At 40.5% G+C, this 19,494-nt stretch overlaps 1 protein-coding gene across 1 annotated transcript; it reads left to right on the top strand.

The window, feature by feature from the left end:
- Positions 1 to 340: 340 nt before the first annotated feature.
- Positions 341 to 3,205, top strand: LOC143867639 (uncharacterized). The gene is made up of 3 exons (XM_077376132.1): positions 341 to 976; positions 1,067 to 2,506; positions 2,594 to 3,205. The coding sequence occupies exons 1-3, from the start codon at positions 341 to 343 to the stop codon at positions 3,203 to 3,205; spliced, it is 2,688 nt and encodes an 895-aa protein (XP_077232247.1).
- The last annotated feature ends 16,289 nt before the right edge of the window (positions 3,206 to 19,494 follow it).

Here is a 19,494-nt window from a genome sequence, read left to right as displayed (position 1 = left end):
ATGGCATCATATCTTTTATTTTACTTGTTATTATCTTTGTAACTCGTTCGGACATCATCAATGAAATATGTTCTTGCTTTACCTTATTCTTGTTTGACCAGAATATATTATCTCAATTATCAATGTTTTAATCTAGTGATTATACTCCTATTTCAGGATTCTTGATTGAGCAACCATTGCTCCTAAGAAAACCCTTGTTTCAAAATCAACCTGGTCCCGTCAGTCCGCTAATTCCAGGCTAAGTCGTTTTTCTTCCTCACCAATCTCTTTTACCTCCCCTGCATTACCTTCCTCTAATCTCCAGGAAATTCCTTCACCCGTCCAATTTGCACCTGAACCAATGGCGGAAAATGGACATAATGCCCTGGACACCAATGAGATGATGAAGGCTATTCTGGCGCAGTTGGGTAACATTAAGGAAGAAATAGCCCGTCTAAAAACTTATAGGAGTTCTACTTCTAAGGAACATGCACCCCAGCATCCTTCAGTCATACCTCCTTCACCTCCTATGATAGGCAGACCAGCAGTGTTTGCTGATGAAGATGACTTTGAGGATGGTCAGTATGCAGAAGAGAATTGCCTCCCTCATCTGGAGAGAGCCGATAAGAGCAAGGTATTTACAGACAGACTGGACAAGCTGACCCAAGAGATGGAGAATATAAAATTCCAAGGCTCGAAGAAGCTGAATAAGGCAGACTTTATGATTTATCCAGGAGTCACACTACCTCTGAGATTCAAAGTGCCAGACATGGACAAATATGATGGGACAAGGTGTCCTAGAAGTCATTTGATGTCTGTTCTTCCGCTCCTGCAGCAGCATGGTCTATCTCCAGAGCAGGTTGCTCTCTTGTTTCCTCGATCTTTGGTCGGAGTGGCTAAGAAGTGGTTTCTGAGCCTGAAATCTGAAGAGATCCGAACCCTAGAAGACATCGCCAATAGGTTCGTCGAACAATTCTCCATGGAAGAGGGGATCGACGTGACCAAAAGAGATCTCAAAGCATTGAAGCAGGGCCATAATGAAACCTTTACTTCCTTCATCCGTAGATGGAGAAGGAAAGCCGCGCAGATGACTCATCGTCTGCCAGATGAGGAACAAATCAAAATCGTGGTGAAGAACCTGTCACCACAATATTATCATCACATAGCCATCCAGTACTTTCTTGATTTCAATCATCTCATCAAGACAGGAACTCAAATAGAAGATGCCTTGTCCAAGGGCCTGAGATCGAGGGTTCCTTCCGATTCAAGAGAAGGAAAAAGACCAATGGTGGCACCTAAGGAAGTTCACAATGTGAATACTGCCCCGCCAGCACGGAGGGTAAATTTTAGCGAAGGTCGCCCAGAGAGGAAGGAGCCAAGACGATTCGATCCTTTGCCGTATTCTCTTTCGGTAGCATTGAAAAAGCTGTTGAGAGATAAGAAAATTGAGTTGCTAGAACCCAGGGAGGCTCCGAATCCTCTTCCGAGGTATTGGAGGAAGGATTACTACTGCGAGTATCATCAGAGTGTCGGACATCTGACTGATAGATGTATGGCCTTGAAACATAAGATCCAAGACATGATTGAGGCAAAGAAAATTTCTGTTGAAGCTCCTAATGTCACTCGCAATCCTTTGCCAACACATGCAACTCCCCCACCAAATGTTTATGCAATCCTTACGGAAGAAGTAGTTCTAGACTATTCTCGTATCTGCGCAGTAATCTCTGAGGAGCCGTATGTTCTGAGATGGGAAGAGGGAGATGAAGATACAGAAAATGAGAAGCCTTACGTATTATCTGCTAGAGATGGGGAATTTGCAGAATCTTCAGAATGTTCATATGTCCTCAAATATGAAGAAGAAAGCAAAGAGGAAGTCCCTTATGTTCTAAGGCTGGAGGACGAGGATTTTTCACTCTTGAATGACCAGTGTGATGAGCTACGCCATGTTACACGTGGTGGACGTGTCTTTAAACCGGCCGAGCTGAGGGTTGAAAATCCTGCCGAGGTTGCAAGAGCTGTAGAAAATCAGAGACAGAAACAGAGTGTTGAAGAAGAGGAGGATAATTTGTTGAAACAGTTGAAAAAGACGCAAGCCAATGTGTCCATATGGGGTCTACTACTGGCATCGCCAAAGCACAGACAGGTAGTACTCCGTGAATTGAATTCGTCCCAAGTATCAGTTGAGATTACTCCTGACGAACTGGTCAGTTTAGTGGCCGTGACAAGAGCTTCCCGGGATCTCTCTTTTACTGACGAAGACCTCCCTCCAGAAGGAAGAGACCATGTTCGCCCTCTCCGAATCACCATAATCTGCAACAAAAAGAGGGTGCCAGAAGTTTTGATAGATAATGGGTCAGCTTTGAACGTTTGCCCATTAAATATTGCTACTACTCTAGGGTTTGGACCAGGAGATTTCATACCATCTGAGCAGGGTATATTGGCATATGATGGCACTAGAAGGGATGTGATCGGGATATTGGCCACTGAGATCAAGATTGGAGGAGGGACTTTTGAAGTCGAATTCCAAGTGCTTGATATCAAAGCCTCTTTCTTTCTTCTCCTGGGCCGACCTTGGCTGCCTAAGGTCGGAGTTATTCCTTCGACGTTGCACCAGAAATTGAAATTCGTCCGGAATAACAGAGTGATTACAGTACGAGGAAATCTAGAGCCTGAAATTGGGCAGATAACTGCCGAATCAGTTGATGAAAGTGCCAAGGATGTCAGCTTGACAGGATTCTCACTGGAGGTCTCTACTATAACTATGAAGGAAGCCATGAATGAGGAAATCATGTTTCTATCAAGCACCAATGTCAGTGTCGCCAGGATGATGCGACGGTTTGGTTATATCCCGGGAGCTGACTTGGGAAGAAACCTGCAAGGCCTGACTGAGTGGCCATTAATGAAGGCGATAAATGGATTATTCGGGTTAGGGTATCAGCCTACTCGAAAGGAAGTCCAAGAAATGAAAGCATACATGTTGAAATGGGCTAATTGTCGCCGCCAGGGTTTGGAATTTCCGATGGGACCGTTTAGCATGGTCATGAATGGCAGGTTCAGAAAGGAAGGAGCTGATTGTCCGTTTTACGGCTTTTCAGAGCCATGGTATGATGAGACTGGGAAGAAGCTGCCAGGTCTAGAGATTTTCTTTACAGATGAACTGCCGAAGAACTTTTTCTTTGAGCAGATTGCAGAGACAGCTGAATCAGAGAAACAAGACTCAGATTAGGTTGAGACATTTGAACCAGAGCTCCTAGACTCCTTGTTTCAAGTCGAGGCACCAGTCATTGCGATGATTGGAGGAGACACACCCTTCATAAACCCAAAAAGCTCCATTACCCCAGCTGAGGGACCTCTGGATAACTGGACCTCACAGGTTATACCCCAAGTATTCTTTCAATATAGTCCAGTCTCTTCAAAAGAGTCCGTCATTTCAAAATTGGTGTCAGTTTCTGAGTCCGTCCCAGAGTCTGTCATTTCTAACTTTTCTTATGATGCAGGTACTGTAGAGGTTGGGTCTACTTCTGGAGTGGGTGATGAGTCTATTCTTGGTGGTGTCAAGTCCGAATCTGAGGACATCTTCATTGATTCTTTGTCTGTACATGTTTCCCATTGTGTCGATACTGATGTCGACTCATTTTTTCATTCTGTTTCAGAGTCTATAACGCCTGATGTGGGCGAGTCATCTGATGTAATCATTCATTCTAAAGAAATAAAAGACTCTTTTGCTTATATTCCTGTACTTGTCTCTTCTACTGATTCTGCTTCTAAATTTGATCAAGTAACTAATAAAAACAATCAAGACTCCCCCTCTAATGAGGAAGCCGACGATACTCCCCTTGAAATCAAACATATGATTCAACAAGAGGAGAGTCGCCGAGCTAAACCACTCGAAGAGGAAATTGAAACCGTAAATATAGGTGATGAATCCTTAATTCGGGAAATACGAATTGGCAAAATTTTATCTCCTGAGGAGCGCAAAGAATTAATCACCTTGCTAAAAGAGTTTAAGGAGGTTTTTGCTTGGTCTTACGATGACATGCCAGGATTGAGTGAGGACATTGTCCAACACAAATTACCTCTAATCCCTGGCATCAAGCCGAAGAAACAAAAACTCCGGAAACTTAAAACAGAATGGGAGTTGAAAGTTCATGATGAGGTTAAAAAGCTACTGGAAGTAAAATTTATTGAAGTAGCTGAATACCCTGAATGGCTTGCAAATATTGTACCAGTGCCCAAGAAAGATGGAAAAGTCAGGATGTGTGTCGATTTCAGAGATTTGAACAAGGCAAGTCCGAAAGATGATTTTCCGCTTCCGAACATTGATCTCCTGGTTGACAATACCGCTGGACATGCACTCTTATCCTTTATGGATGGATTCTCAGGGTGTAATCAAATCAAAATGGCGCCTGAGGACATGATGAAGACGGCATTTATTACTCAGTGGGGGACATATTGCTACAGAGTGATGCCGTTTGGTCTCAAGAATGTTGGTGCCACCTATCAGAGGGCTGCGACTACTCTTCTTCATGACATGATTCATAAGGAAGTCGAGGTCTATGTAGATGACATGATTGTCAAAAGCAAGACTCGGCCAGAGCATACAATCGCTTTGAGAAAGTTCTTCGAGCGAATCCGAAAGTTTCAGCTTCACTTGAACCCTAATAAATGTGTATTTGGGGTCACATCAGGAAAATTGCTTGGATTCATGGTCAGTGAGAGAGGAATCGAAGTAGACCCTCAGAAAATCAAGGCAATCCAAGAAATGCAACCACCAAAGACAGAAAAGCAGATTCGTGGATTCCTTGGCAAGGTGCAATACTTGAGAAGATTCATATCTCATTTAACTATGACGTGTGAACCCATCTTCAAGTTATTGAAAAAGAATTCCTCCAAGAGATGGAATGAAGATTGTCAGGAAGCATTTGAAAAGGTCAAGCAGTGCTTGTCCTTGCCTCCTGTCCTGTCCCCAGTCATTCCTGGTCAACCATTATTGATGTATTTTTCCATCACGGATACTGTAAGCCCAATGGTTTTTACCTTGGCATTCCCATCTTGTTTTGATGATTCCAATACACAAGTGATCATTTATCACTAATGTGTTTGATTGTCTAAGTTGTAGATCTTGATAAAGTAAGATCAAGGATGCTTGGATTGAAGGCCAAGAAGCCCACATTGGACCACTAATTGGAAGGCCAAAGTCATCAAGCAAGAAGTCATGAAGACTTGAAGACATGAAGAAATTAATATTGAAGACCATTTCTTAAATGTAATTGATCCAAACCTAGATTAGGTTTTTAGAGGCATAATTAAAGTAATCTCACACACCCTAAATAAACAAGTGATTGTACTTGTGGAGTTCCAACACCTTGGAACCCTCATAGCAATCCCATCTTGGTTGAGAATTGGAAGCCCAAAAACAGAATTGAAAATCTGCTCTGCATAGGCTTCTCGGAACTCCGAGAGTTTTTCTCGGAACTCCGAGAAATGGTCCAGTAGACTTTTTCCAATTTCTGTGAGGCTTCTCGGAACTCCGAGATTTTTTCTCGGAACTCCGAGAACACTCCAACGGTCTGAAAAAGAGCCGTTTGGAATTTTGCTGGAATTACCGTAATGCCACTGAACGGTCATATTTTGTTTTTCCTATAAATATGGGTGTTCTAAACATACAAACCATCAATCCTAACACTCTTAAACTTCATTTGAATACCCAAGAGTGAATCAAGCTTCAATTGTGCCTCTCATCACCAACTCTAGGATTTGGATCATAGGCTCTCAATTGTACATCTTTTGTAACCCTTGTGAAGGAATTTTTTAGTTCTTTCTTTCATCTTTCAAGATTTGTATTCGGGCGAGTATTCGGAGAAGCGGAGCCCTTTTTCTCCGAGGTGAGGATTGCCACCAAGGTTAAAGCAATTGTAATTGGCACCGATCTTCGCCAAGGTTAAGAAGATCAAATAGTGAAGCCATCAACGGGTTTGGTTGGTGGAGTGGAGTAGGCCTCGGGTTTGAGGACCAAACCACTTTAAATCTCGGGTGCACTCTTTCTATCTCTTTGCTCTTTCATTTGCATTGCACCATTAGATTTAACTTGTATGCTTAAAATATTGTTTTTGATCTCTTAATCGGTTTAAGTTTTTCAAATTGGTAAATTCTAGTTTTCTTAAACAACCGTATTCTCCCTCCTCATAGATGCCATTTCTAATTCAACTTGGGACCCCTTATATCGGATTTTCACTTGGTATCAGAGCCTTGGCTCTTAAAAGATTTTAAAATTTTTGTAAAAGTTATTTCAAAATCTAACTAGGGAAAGATTTTATTTGGCAACTTCTAATTGTGAAATGGCACACCAAATTGGAACCGGACTTCCGGAAGGCCATTCCACAACTAGACCTCCTTTCTTCAATGGGTCAAACTATGGACATTGGAAAACAAGGATGCGCATCTATCTTCTTTCGATAGATGTGGAACTTTGGTACATTGTTGAAAATGGATACAATGTACCTTCCAATCCTTTTGAAGAATGGAATGTGGTAGAGAAAAGGCAAGCTAATTTGAACTACAAAGCAATAAATTCCTTGTTTTGTGCCTTAGCTACCGAGGAGTTTAATAGAGTTGCTCTTTTTGATTCCGCCAAGACTATTTGGGATACCCTTGCAACTACCCATGAGGGAACATCACAAGTCAAGGATTCCAAAATAAACTTGTTAAAGAGCAAGTATGAAATATTTAGAATGAGTCCAAACGAGAGTATTTCGGAAATGTATACTCGTTTTTCTATTATTTCTAACGAACTAGCTAATCTTGGTAAATCTTATCCTAACGATGAGCTTGTGAGTAAATTACTTAGGTCTCTTCCTCTCCATTGGGATCCAAAGGTGACCGCGATTCAGGAGTCAAAAAATCTCAAGACTCTAACCATAGAGGAGCTTGTAGGATCTCTCATCACCCATGAGATGCTCCTTACTAGCCGACAAGAGGAAAAGAAGCCAAAGGAGAAGGAGAGGGAATTTAGATCCCTAGCACTCAAGGCTTCCAAGGAAGACTCATCAAGTGAAGCGGATAGTGACGAAGAAGAAGCTTTACGAAGATTCAAGAGCTTGTGGAGAAAGAAGCATAAGAAAGATAAGAAAAAGAAAGAAGAAAGTGATGTTGATGGAGCCTTAAGATGCTTCAATTGCAGGAAGATAGGACACAAAAGACCGAATTGTCCACTTCTAAAATCAACTTCCTCTAAGTACAAGGGTAAGAAGGATTGGAAGAAGCATAAGGCTCTTGCCGCCGGTTGGGATGCGTTAAGCACATCGGGCAAAAGCTCAAGTGAAGGGGAAGAAAATAAAAAAGATGATCTTTGCTTCATGACAATCACCCATGAAGTTGAGGTAAACTCTAACCCCTCATATTCTTCATCTAGTAGTAAAAGTGATAGCATACCTTATGATGAATTATGTGAAACCTTGCATACCCAAATTTCCAAAAACAAAGTTCTTAAAAAATCCATTTTAAAGTTAGAAAAAGAACTTGAATTTTTGAAAAGTGATTTATCTTCTTCCATATCTCAAGAACAAGTTACACTTGAAAATCATAAACTTGAGATTAATACCCTTAAGGGTAGCTTGGATGAGAAAACTTGCCAACTTTTAAAATTTCAAAATATGGCAAGCTCCTCCAATTCTTATGAAGATGAAAGAAATGAGCTTTTAGTTCAAACATCCCATCTTCATAATGAAAATGAAAGACTTAGATTATGTTTACATGGATTTCTAAATGGAAATAAAATTATTGACATAATCCTAAGTAAAACTAGTCTTAGACCTCAACATGCTTATCATGATAGGACTAGTGTATCTAACCCTCTTGTTAGATGCCATTTTTGTGGAATGAATGGTCATTACCAATTCCAATGTGCATCCAAGAGTAGGGCTAGATGTGGGACCAAGAAATCTTGGGTTCCCAAAACTCCCATATGATGATATTCATATTGTGTAGATTAGGGGTTTTTGAACTTAAAATTGAATATATTTCATTTGTATGTTTTGTTTGATAACCCCTCTTGTATTGTAAAATTATTTTAACTAGGGGGAGTTAAAATTGAATTTTTCTTTGAAAAATGGGGAGCTTTAAAATTGTAAATTTTAAACCCTTGTTTTTCTTACCCCTTCTTTTTGTTGATGACAAAGGGGGAGAAGAATCTAGAGTAAAGTCTCTAGTGTAAGAAAAATGTGAAAAGAGTATATGCTTTGATTTGTAAATCTCTTGTGCTTGTCATCATCAAAAAGGGGGAGATTGTAAGCCCAATGGTTTTTACCTTGGCATTCCCATCTTGTTTTGATGATTCCAATACACAAGTGATCATTTATCACTAATGTGTTTGATTGTCTAAGTTGTAGATCTTGATAAAGTAAGATCAAGGATGCTTGGATTGAAGGCCAAGAAGCCCACATTGGACCACTAATTGGAAGGCCAAAGTCATCAAGCAAGAAGTCATGAAGACTTGAAGACATGAAGAAATTAATATTGAAGACCATTTCTTAAATGTAATTGATCCAAACCTAGATTAGGTTTTTAGAGGCATAATTAAAGTAATCTCACACACCCTAAATAAACAAGTGATTGTACTTGTGGAGTTCCAACACCTTGGAACCCTCATAGCAATCCCATCTTGGTTGAGAACTGGAAGCCCAAAAACAGAATTGAAAATCTGCTCTGCATAGGCTTCTCGGAACTCCGAGAGTTTTTCTCGGAACTCCGAGAATTCTCGGAACTTCGAGAATTATTCTCGGAACTCCGAGAAATGGTCCAGTAGACTTTTTCCAATTTCTGTGAGGCTTCTCGGAACTCCGAGATTTTTTCTCGGAACTCCGAGAACACTCCAACGGTCTGAAAAAGAGCCGTTTGGAATTTTGCTGGAATTACCGTAATGCCACTGAACGGTCATATTTTGTTTTTCCTATAAATATGGGTGTTCTAAACATACAAACAATCAATCCTAACACTCTTAAACTTCATTTGAATACCCAAGAGTGAATCAAGCTTCAATTGTGCCTCTCATCACCAACTCTAGGATTTGGATCATAGGCTCTCAATTGTACATCTTTTGTAACCCTTGTGAAGGGATTTTTTAGTTCTTTCTTTCATCTTTCAAGATTTGTATTCGGGCGAGTATTCGGAGAAGCGGAGCCCTTTTTCTCCGTGGTGAGGATTGCCACCAAGGTTAAAGCAATTGTAATTGGCACCGATCTTCGCCAAGGTTAAGAAGATCAAATAGTGAAGCCATCAACGGGTTTGGTTGGTGGAGTGGAGTAGGCCTCGGGTTTGAGGACCGAACCACTTTAAATCTCGGGTGCACTCTTTCTATCTCTTTGCTCTTTCATTTGCATTGCACCATTAGATTTAACTTGTATGCTTAAAATATTGTTTTTGATCTCTTAATCGGTTTAAGTTTTTCAAATTGGTAAATTCTAGTTTTCTTAAACAACCGTATTCTCCCTCCTCATAGTTGCCATTTCTAATTCAACTTGGGACCCCCTATATCGGATTTTCAGATACAGCAATGGGTTGTATGCTTGCTCAGCAGGAGGCAGGGTCTAAGAAAGAAAAACCCATCTACTACATCAGCAAGAAAATGCTAGAGTATGAAATCAAATACACTGTTTTGGAAAAGACATGTTTAGCATTGGGTTGGGCAACTCAAAGGCTTAGACATTATCTTCTATCGAACAAGATATTTTTGCTTTCACAGATGGATCCGTTGAAATATTTGTTTGAAAAACCCGCTCTTACTGGAAGAACAGCTAGATGGTTGCTATTGTTGTCTGAGTTTGACATCACTTATGTCACTCAGAAATCAATTAAGGGACGGGTCATTGCTGAGCAGCTGGCTGATGCTCCTGTTGAGGAGAATGCTTTTCTGAAGGCTGATTTTCCTGATGAAGCGATCATGGACATTGAAGAAGAGATTCCGAGTTCCAATTGGCTTATGTACTTTGACGGAGCTGTCAATAATCATGGTCAAGGAATAGGGGCGGTTTTGGTATCTCCAAAGAAGGAGTACATTCCGATATCCATCAAGTTTCAGTTTGAATGCACCAATAATATGGCAGAATATGAAGCATGCACCGCAGGACTTGAGGCAGCTTTGGCTTTGCGAATTCAAGACATCGATGTATTCGGAGATTCAATCCTAATCATTTGTCAAATAAATGGAGATTGGAAAACAAAAGAGGCAAGGTTGATCTCATATCACACTTATCTTGCATCTCTGGTCGGGAAGTTTAGGAATGTCACCTTTACTCATCTGTCGAGAACAAGGAATCATTTTACTGATGCTTTAGCCACTTTGGCGTCAATGTTAGATATTTCCGCGACAATGGAGGTTCAGCCTTTAGCTGTAAGGTTGCAATGGGCTCCCGCTCATGTGAATGCGATAGAGATATCAGCAAGATGTCCGGACGGAAAGCCGTGGTATATTGATATCAGAAATTTCATTTCAGGCAAGGGGCATCCGCCTGAGGCCTCCAGCAAAGAGAGGAAAACTCTTCAGAGGTTCGCTGCCAACTTCATTATCTGTGGTGAAGAGTTGTACAGAAGGTCATTTGACGAAATACAGCTTCTGTGTGTTGATGAAGATCAGGCTGCAGAGCTCATAGAACAAACACATGAAGGTGTTTGTGGCCCTCACATGAACGCTAAAATGTTGTCAAGGAAGATCCTTAGACTCGGTTTCTATTGGCCCTCAATGGAAACAGATTGTTTCGCATTTGTGAAGAAATGTCATAAATGCCAAGTCTATGCGAATCTTATTCATGTGCCTCCGTCAGAGCTGCATTCTATGACCTCGCCATGGCCATTTTCAGTATGGGGGATTGATATCATTGGCAAAGTCTAACCTAAATCGTCGAGTGGACACGAGTACATCTTGGTGGCCATTGACTATTTCACAAAATGGATAGAAGCTGCTTCATATGCTTCCATAACTTCCAATACAGTTGCGAAGTTCATTCGTGCGAATATCATTTGCAGATATGGAGTACCTAATGAGCTAATTTCTGATAATGGATCTCACTTCAAGAAAGAGGTAGTCCACCTGTGCGAAGAGTTCAAAATCAAGAATCACAAGTCATCTCCTTACAGACCGCAGACCAACGGAGCTGTAGAGGCAGCGAATAAGAATATCAAGGTCATAATCAGTAAGATGACCGATACTTATAAGGACTGGTCGAACAAGCTTCCTTTTACTTTATGGGCTTACAGGACATCGATCAGATCCTCTACAAGTGTAACTCCATATTCTCTAGTGTATGGAATGGAAGCAGTCCTCCCTGTTGAAGTGAGAATCCCGTCCCTAAGAGTTATGATGGAAGCGAATCTACCAGAGTCTGAGTGGGCCAAAGCCAGACATCAGGAATTGCAGATGATTGATGAAAAGAGGTTGAGGGCCTTGTATCACATCCAAGGGTATCAGAGAAGAATCGAAAGAGCCTTCAACAAGAAAGTCAAGGTTTGAGAGTTGAAGCCAGGAGATCTTGTCTTGAAATCCTACCGGGCACCAGTGTTTGATCCCAGAGGAAAGTTCAGACCAAACTGGTCTGGTCCTTACATTGTTGATGAAGTCCTATCTGGAAAAGCCGTTAGACTCCTCAATGAAAATGGAGAAAAATTAACAGAACCTACAAACCTGGACCAACTAAAGAAGTACTATGCTTAGATACACCAGAAGGCCGTCTTTGATCGATTAGAGCTCAAAAGCCAACAACCTCAAAGTCAAAAACCATTTGCAAACACTTTGGGCCTAAATAAAAAAAAAGAAAATCTTCATTCTTTGATAAACTCAAACCAGGGGCATCTTTTACGTCATAAAAGATATTGAACCTGAACTACGTCTTGACCTGATCCCTCTCTACAGGGTACGTAGGTAGCCTGATCAATTCAGGTTCGGTCAAATCTTTCAAATCCTTAGAAAAGAAAAGAACAAAACAAGCAATTCTTCAAACCCAAATGGGCGAACTACGCAGACCTGATTCCCATTTCTTTGGGGATACGTAGGCAGTCTGGAGGGCCAGATTCGGTCAAATACATGAAAACTTACCAAATGTTAACTTGTTTGAACCTAAGCCTACCTAAAAGTCTTTCTGGTGTACTTAGGCCCAGGTTTGTAAAGAAACAGAAAGAAAATAAAAAAATGGAGTCTTAGACCCGCTAGACTGAAAACCCGCAAGGGCGGTCTAGGGCAAAAGTTAGGATCATTCACCCGCTAAGCTGAAAACCCGAAAGGGCGGCTTAGGCAAAAATTAGGGTGCTGAGCCTGCTGGATGGAAAATCTGCAAGGGCAGACAGTCCAGGCAAAAATTAAGGCATGCGGTCCGCTAAATCGAAAAACCTGAACAGGCGATTTGGTCATGGCAGTGATTTCATAAAGGACAAACCCTCTGTGAGCCATCAAGACTTTCATTTCTTCGGCGGCACTAATCCAAAGTCTGAGTTAAGCGCCAGCAGAAATTCTTCTGACACTCTCTAAGTTAGGGGTTAAGACTAAGCAATCCAAAGGGATAATAACCATGATGGAAATACCGAAAAGAGGAATAAAACACCTTTAAATACGGTTTTCAAAAGATTCTAAGAATGGTAGACTATACCATTTTAAAATACTTTTCAGACTAAGAAGCAGATTCAGTCTCTATTCGAGTCTAAGTCATTGTGTCCATCAAAGTCTTCATTTGTGGGTAGTCCAAGTCTTTTCTCTATCATGTTGAGGTTAAGCTTAAGAGTCATGTGTGGGGAAGCCTGTGTAGTTTAATAACCCTCCCAAAGCTGGGGTAACAAGAAGCAAGAAGGGAAAGGTGAAAAATGATGAATTTGTGTCTCTTCAAAGGTGATACGCAGTGAAACGAAGTTCAGAAGATGGTAGATTTTCAAGTCCATCTGACAGGTTTTCAAGCTCATCCGGAGCGGCAGAGATCATCGGCAACGAAAGGTGGTTGCCAGGCAGATACAGTTCGTTATAAACCTGAAAGCTTTCTAACCTCAAATATTCAAGAAATGAAAATATTTTTAACCATTTCCCTGTGTTTTGCTCTCTTATGAATTTGTCATGGAAGTAAAATCATACTAGGGACATCTTTTATGCCCTGAGTAATCAGGTCATAAAAGATATCAAATGAGCAGTGTTTGAGATGATTATTCTTAACAATTGAAGAAAGGAGGAGCTTGAACACAGTCTTTGGATTCAACTCCTCAATCAAATTCCTTTAAGAGTCTGTCTCAGCAATCCTTTGAGGGTTTGCAATCCTTTGAGAATTTGTCTCACCATTCCAATGAGAATTTTTCTTATCATTCCATTGAGAGTTTGCCTTATTATCCCCAGCGAAGTTTCTACTCACAAATGAAGTTTGTAATCCACCCTGAGTGAAGAAATAATTTTCTCCCTGAGAGTATCCACCCCGAGTGAAGAAAACAATTTTCTCCCTGAGAGTATCCACCCCGAGTGAAGAAAACAATTTTCTCCCTGAGAGTATCCACCCCGAGTGAAGAAGCAATTTTCTCCCTGAGAGTATCCACCCCGAGTGAAGAAACCAAATTTTCTCCCTGAGAGTATCCATCCCGAGTGAAGAAACCATATTCTCCCTAAGAGTACCCACCCCGAGTGAAGAAACAATTTTCTCCCTGTGAGTATCCACCCCGAGTGAAGAAACCGAATTATCTCAGAAAACATCAGCACTGAGCAAATTATCCTAATTCTTTTTGAAAGCATTTCGCTCTAAGCGTAAAACCAAAATTCTTCCTGAAAGCATTCGCTTTAAGCGTGGAACCCAATTTCTCCTGAGAGTTTTTTGTCCTGACCGTAAAATCTAAATTTTCCATGAATAGTGTTCGCCCCGAGCGTAGAAAGAACCAAGACCCCTGAGGCAACCATTCCGTCTGAAGACCCCTGAGGCAACCCTTCCATTTCAAGACCCCTGAGGCAACCATTCCGTCTGAAGACCCCTGAGGCAACCCTTCCATTTCAAACCCCTGAGGCAACCATTTCGTCTGAAGACCCCTGAGGCAACCCTTCCATTTCAAACCCCTGAGGCAACCATTCCATCTGAAGACCCCTGAGGCATCTCTTCCATTTCAAACCCCTGAGGCATCTCTTCCATTTAAAACCCCTGAAACATCCATTCCATATCACAACCCCTGAGGTATCTGATCCTTCCAAAAATCCAATATTCGCAAAATCATCTCCTTCATTCTTCTTTCTCTCCAATCGATTTTGGGCTAGTCAAAATGTGTTGTCTGTTCAGCTTTGACATTCGCGCGACAAGCACGCTCTGCCAAAGAGGGGCATCTGTAGACACCCCATTTTGACCGTGCCCTAATCCTTCCGAATTTGAGCGAAACCCCACCAAATCAATCAACTAGGGTCTCAAACTTCACCCTAGGCTCCCATCTAGCTCCCCGTAAAATTTCATCGAAATCCGTGCACGTTTGCCTAGCGAACGGGCCGAGATAGTGTGCGTAGTGTAAACCAGAAAGGGGGGTGAGTTTATCCTGAGAGGGGGTGAATTAATCATGGAACAGTGCGATACAAATCTGAATAAGGCACGGATTGCGCGCGCGCTTTATCAAAAAAACCGCGCGCCTATCAAATGGTAGTGCCATTATCAGCCCCATATTTTTTTATAAAAGTGAAAAAAATCTGTAAAAAAAGAAAAAAAAGAAAAAAGAGAGAAATTCGTTTTAGAGAGAGAGAGAGAGCGAGAATCATAGAGAGAGAGAGTGGATCTCGCCATTTTTCTTCTTCTCTGGTCAAGATCCGGTGAAATTTCGATCAAAATTCCGGCCAGTCTACCTTCTACAGCAAGCGTAAGTTCCGATCAAGTCTGATAAACATGTGTTTCAAGCTTTTCTTTTCTGTTTCATCCTCTTCTCCGATCGGTTATTGATAGAGCTCCGATGAGCTCCGGCTATTTCCTCATCTCCAGCATCTTCTCCGGCGATATTACCGGAGTTCCGGCCTGCAAATTTTAATCCATCTTCTTCTCTCTTAAATGTCATTTTCCTTGTTTTAGCAAAAATCGAAACCCTAAATCATTTTTCTAGATCGAAACCTTGAGCTTTTCATTCTACACCCTAACATCTTTAAAAATCTAGATATGTTCTCTTATGATGTGATTCGGTTCATTTTCTTCATTTAGATCATAGGAATTTCAGATCTGTAATCGCTAGCCTCATAACAACTGCAGCTGGTTCGTCTTCTTCATTATCTTCTATAAAAAAATAAAAAAAATCGCAGAGAAGGAAAAAGAGAGAGAAAGAGGGGTTTTTAGAGAGGGAAAGTAGATCTTACCTTTTCCGATCATCTTCTCCGGGAGATTTGCGCCGGATCTCTGACTTCCAGATCTAAGATCCGAGGTCTGCAAAGGAGGAGGATCGGCAGAGAGAGAGAAAACGGATCTGAGATTTCAAACCCTTTTTGTTTATATTCTTCTTCTCCGGTGGTGTTTTTCTGGTCAATTATTCCGGCAAACCTCCGGCCATGGGAATCATCTTCTCCGGCTAATCATCTCAGGCAAGCTTCATATTCTCCGATCATCTTCTCCGTTTGATTTTTCCGGCAAATCTGCTGGAGTTCCGGCCAATAGCAACCTCCGATCAAGCTCTGCTCCGAGCTCCGAGAGAAGGAAGGTAAAGAGCTAGAAGAAAATAACATCATTGCCCAAGAAAGGTATTTTATTTTATTTTTTATTATTTTATTTTTGCAATTTCTGGTTGTTTATTGGTTGCTCTTCTGTGCTCTTTTAATTTTAGTTGTACTAATTTCTTAAGTCTTGATTAGTTCCATTGATTTCTTTTAGATCTGTGATTTTAATCTCCAAAGTATGGAGCTAATTAGGTTTTTAACCTGCATATAATTAAATTCTCTGTTTTATATGGTGTGACCAATTGAGATTTTCATTTGTTTTTGCCTTATTTAAATTGTCAATGAAATCAAGTTATGACAACTATTTGCCTGGAGCTTAGTGTGGAAATTATTGGAATTCCCTTCTGTCCAACATATTAACTATCATTTATTCAAGTTAGAACAAGGAGAGTTCTAACCTTGGCACCCAAATGGACGGTTAGGTTCAGTTATATCCAGAACCTAAACTTGTACTGATGCATCCCTTGCCTCCATTTCTTCCTTAGATCAGACCCATGTTAAGCATATTTGTTCAATACAAAAGCTTTAATGTCTTATTAGGATGATAGCTTTGTATCATTTTGGAATTGAACTGTCACTTGAAGGCATTTTGGCTGCAGGGTCTAAAAATTGCTCATTACCATGCCTTGTTTGGCTTGTCTTTTCTTATTTTCCAATTACTTTATGATAAACATGGAATTTGCTTTTATTTGGTTTGAATGCATAATATCAATGCTGTCATGTTTGGGCAATTGTCTAACCACACCTGTAGATCTCTTAAATCTATAATGACCTATTGATAGTTCTATGGTATAAGATCTACACTATGTGTTTATGCGTGTGTCTTCCTTTTTGTCCAGAGCATAAGCTCACATGTTTATTTCATTGTATAATTATTTTGCCCATAGCAAGTTCTCATGTTCAGTTTATTACCAGCTATTGAGTTCACTATATAATTGTTTCGTCCATAGTGTAAGCTTTCATATTCAGTCTTTTATGTGATTATTCTACCTACAACATAAGGTCTGTTTCATTTTAAAGGACAATTGAGAAAGGAAGATAGGGATGGTGCTCCTACTAGCTTGAACATATCACACTCATATTTCATTCTATTTGCATCAATTGGTACTTATGAAAGCTGTTCTAGAGTACTGTCACTTATAAAAAAAAATTTCATAAAGGTATTGTTTCTTATATTTTTGAAGAAAAAGAGCACCTGTGCTTCAATTTGCTTTCGTCGTCATGCTATGTTTAATTGGTGCATAGGCCTAATCTCTTCACTGGTCTTATGAATAGTTGATAAAAAAATGTGTTGATTGATCATTTTCTAAGTTACCTAGAATAGTATAAAATGGGAGATGTGGGAATTATAGTATGCAAGGGATCATTATATACTAAGTGGTAAGAAGCTCCTCCGTATGTCCAAGATAAGGGATTTGTAGCAGGTTTAAGGATTATTGGATAAATCTTTGAATATTAAATACCAAATTGAGTCAATGTAATATTGGAAACAAGGTCTGTGATGGCAGGGCTGAATGTACATGAATATGTGTAGAGCTGTTTGGACAATTTTTGTATTGCTAGTCACTAAGACGCCATATGCACTGTGAGGAGTTTCACCTCTGGCTCTTATTTTTGGAGCAATTTTCTGTAGAGAAGCAAGGAAAGATCATAGGATGCATAATGATTGGGAAGGATGATGGCAGAATTTTTACTAACAATGATCCCCTGATTTATGACATCTTTAACACTAGAATAACAATGCACTATGATGTCATCCAGGCATAAAGCTAAAAAAAAAAAAAATACAATGCAATGTTAGTTGAATGGCTAAGGGAATGGTGGGAAGGAATGAAAGGGAATGATACATCCTTAGGGGACTTGCTCAGTCCAGGTAGCAGTCCCCTCTTTCATTTAAAAGACTTGCCCAGTCTTTTAGATGTATACCCTTGAACATTAGAACCCCCTCTCATTTAGAAAAACTTGTCAAGTCTTTTAGACATGTTTAGCCATCCTTTAAACCCTTGCCCTTATCATTGCAAGGGCAATGAAGGCGATAGCCCAAGCCCATCATTAGAGGATTCGCTTATTCCAAGTAATAATCCCCTCGTTTATTTTTAAGACTTGCCCAGTCTTTTGGATACCCTTAAAACATTAGGAGCCTTTTCATTATAAGGGCAATGAAAGAGACATCTTGAGCCCATCCTTTAGGGAGACAAGCTATGTCTCAGCAGAGAGTCGTACTCTTTAAGAGACAGGCTTTGTCTCATTAGTGAGTCACACGTAAGAGGCTTGCTTAGCCTCATCATTAGAAACTCCTTTCTTAGTTGAAGACCAACTTGGTCTGGTAGTTGTCTTAACCTTTTTATCATTGCAAGGGCAATGATAAGGTTATTTGGAGCCCATCTCTGTGTTCAAGACACTTGCTTAGTCTCGATGACACCCATGTTTGTCCTCTCAGAGTTTATGAGACAGGCTATGTCTCATAATCATCAGCTGTCAGTTTTTCTTTTAGGCGACAGGCCATGTCTTAATAGCACCTCTCTTAGAATCAGGGAATCTGTTCTTAGCTAGAGAGTCAGTCCTTCTTTCAAGAGTCAGTCTTATCATCTTAGAGGTTAGATTTCTTTCCAACCTCTCATCGTATCATGTGTTTTTATCCACTCTTGCAAGGTATAGGATGCTGTCCAACCCTCGCAGAGTAGTGATTCTATCTTTTTCCCCCGCAAAGTATAAGATGATGTCCAACGTTTGCGGGATATCAGGAGTCTGTCCTCCCCTTATGATGATAGGATTTTGTCCTCTTGTGTCAAAAAACATCAAAAGCATCTGAAAATCCAAAACATCTCAAAAATCTTGAGTCCCTAGGAGTAGTTAGGAAATCTTATTTCCGAACTACGTTGGCTTGATCCCTTTTCACAGGGTACGTAGTGCAGCTTGGGATCTTTATCCCAAGTCCAGCCAAACCTTTAAAAAATAAAAATAAACATTTCAAACCCTCCAAAAAATGTAAAAACTCTTCAAAACCTTTTTCAAAAAAGATCTTCCTCTAGAGTTAGGAGTCTGTCCTAGATATTTATGGTGTTTTAGAGTTAGGAGTCTGTCCTGATTTGTTGATATGGTGTGTCCCGTCGCGTGAGAGTCCCTAGAGTTAGGAGGCCTCAAGTTGATCGGTTAGACACTTAGTCGAACCGATGGCTAGACTAGGAAGCATATAGTCAACCCATGGTTTTCATTAGGTTGCACAGCCTAGATACACATAGGATGTAGGGCTCACCTGCATTAGCTTAAGGCTAACCAACTTGCATTAGTTAGGGCATATAGAGTCCTAAAAAATTACAACTCACATGAATTTAAGCAATTGTACAAAAAAGCTTTAAAAATCAGTCGAGTCTAGTGGAATCGAGTCTAGGATAGCAGTTCTAGATGGTTAGGCATAGTAGTTTAGAATAGGGCATCGAACTACGTTGACTCCGATTCTTCCCGAGGCCAGGATACGTAGAGCAGCTGGGATGGACGGCCATCTTGGTCCGAGTCAGGTCGCATTAGAGTTAGGACTCATTTTGTCTAGTCGTGTATAGAATTGAATTGTGTTGTGTGTTTTGCTGTGTTTTCTTACTTTCATGTACAGATCCTATACCTTTAGCTGTAGCATGCATGTGCTTGCACACCAGAACTCAGACACCAATTAGGTATGACACTCATAACCTAGTTATTCTTAGGCGACACTTCTTTCATTTCTTTTATGTGTGCTTATTATTCATCTCCGAGACATGCATGATTAGATAGACGTCTTCTCGGAGATATTCGTTCTCATTTCATATGACTTTCGCCCAAAACTCTTCAAAATTATTAAG

Source organism: Tasmannia lanceolata, unplaced genomic scaffold (assembly GCF_043159265.1).
Source record: "Tasmannia lanceolata isolate RefF3 unplaced genomic scaffold, GAP_Taslan_0.1 ptg000003l, whole genome shotgun sequence".
In the NCBI taxonomy this organism is placed as follows: domain Eukaryota; kingdom Viridiplantae; phylum Streptophyta; class Magnoliopsida; order Canellales; family Winteraceae; genus Tasmannia; species Tasmannia lanceolata.
The sequence above is the reverse complement of the archived record's forward strand: the minus strand, read 5'-3'. Positions and strand labels throughout refer to the sequence as shown.

Coding starts and splice junctions, on each gene's coding strand:
- LOC143867639 (XM_077376132.1), top strand. CDS start 341: ATGGCGGAAAATGGACATAATGCCCTGGACACCAATGAGATGATGAAG. Junction 977..1,066: donor CCATGGAAGAGGGGATCGAC/GTGACCAAAAGA, acceptor AAAGCCGCGCAG/ATGACTCATCGTCTGCCAGA. Junction 2,507..2,593: donor CTTTTGAAGTCGAATTCCAA/GTGCTTGATATC, acceptor ACGTTGCACCAG/AAATTGAAATTCGTCCGGAA.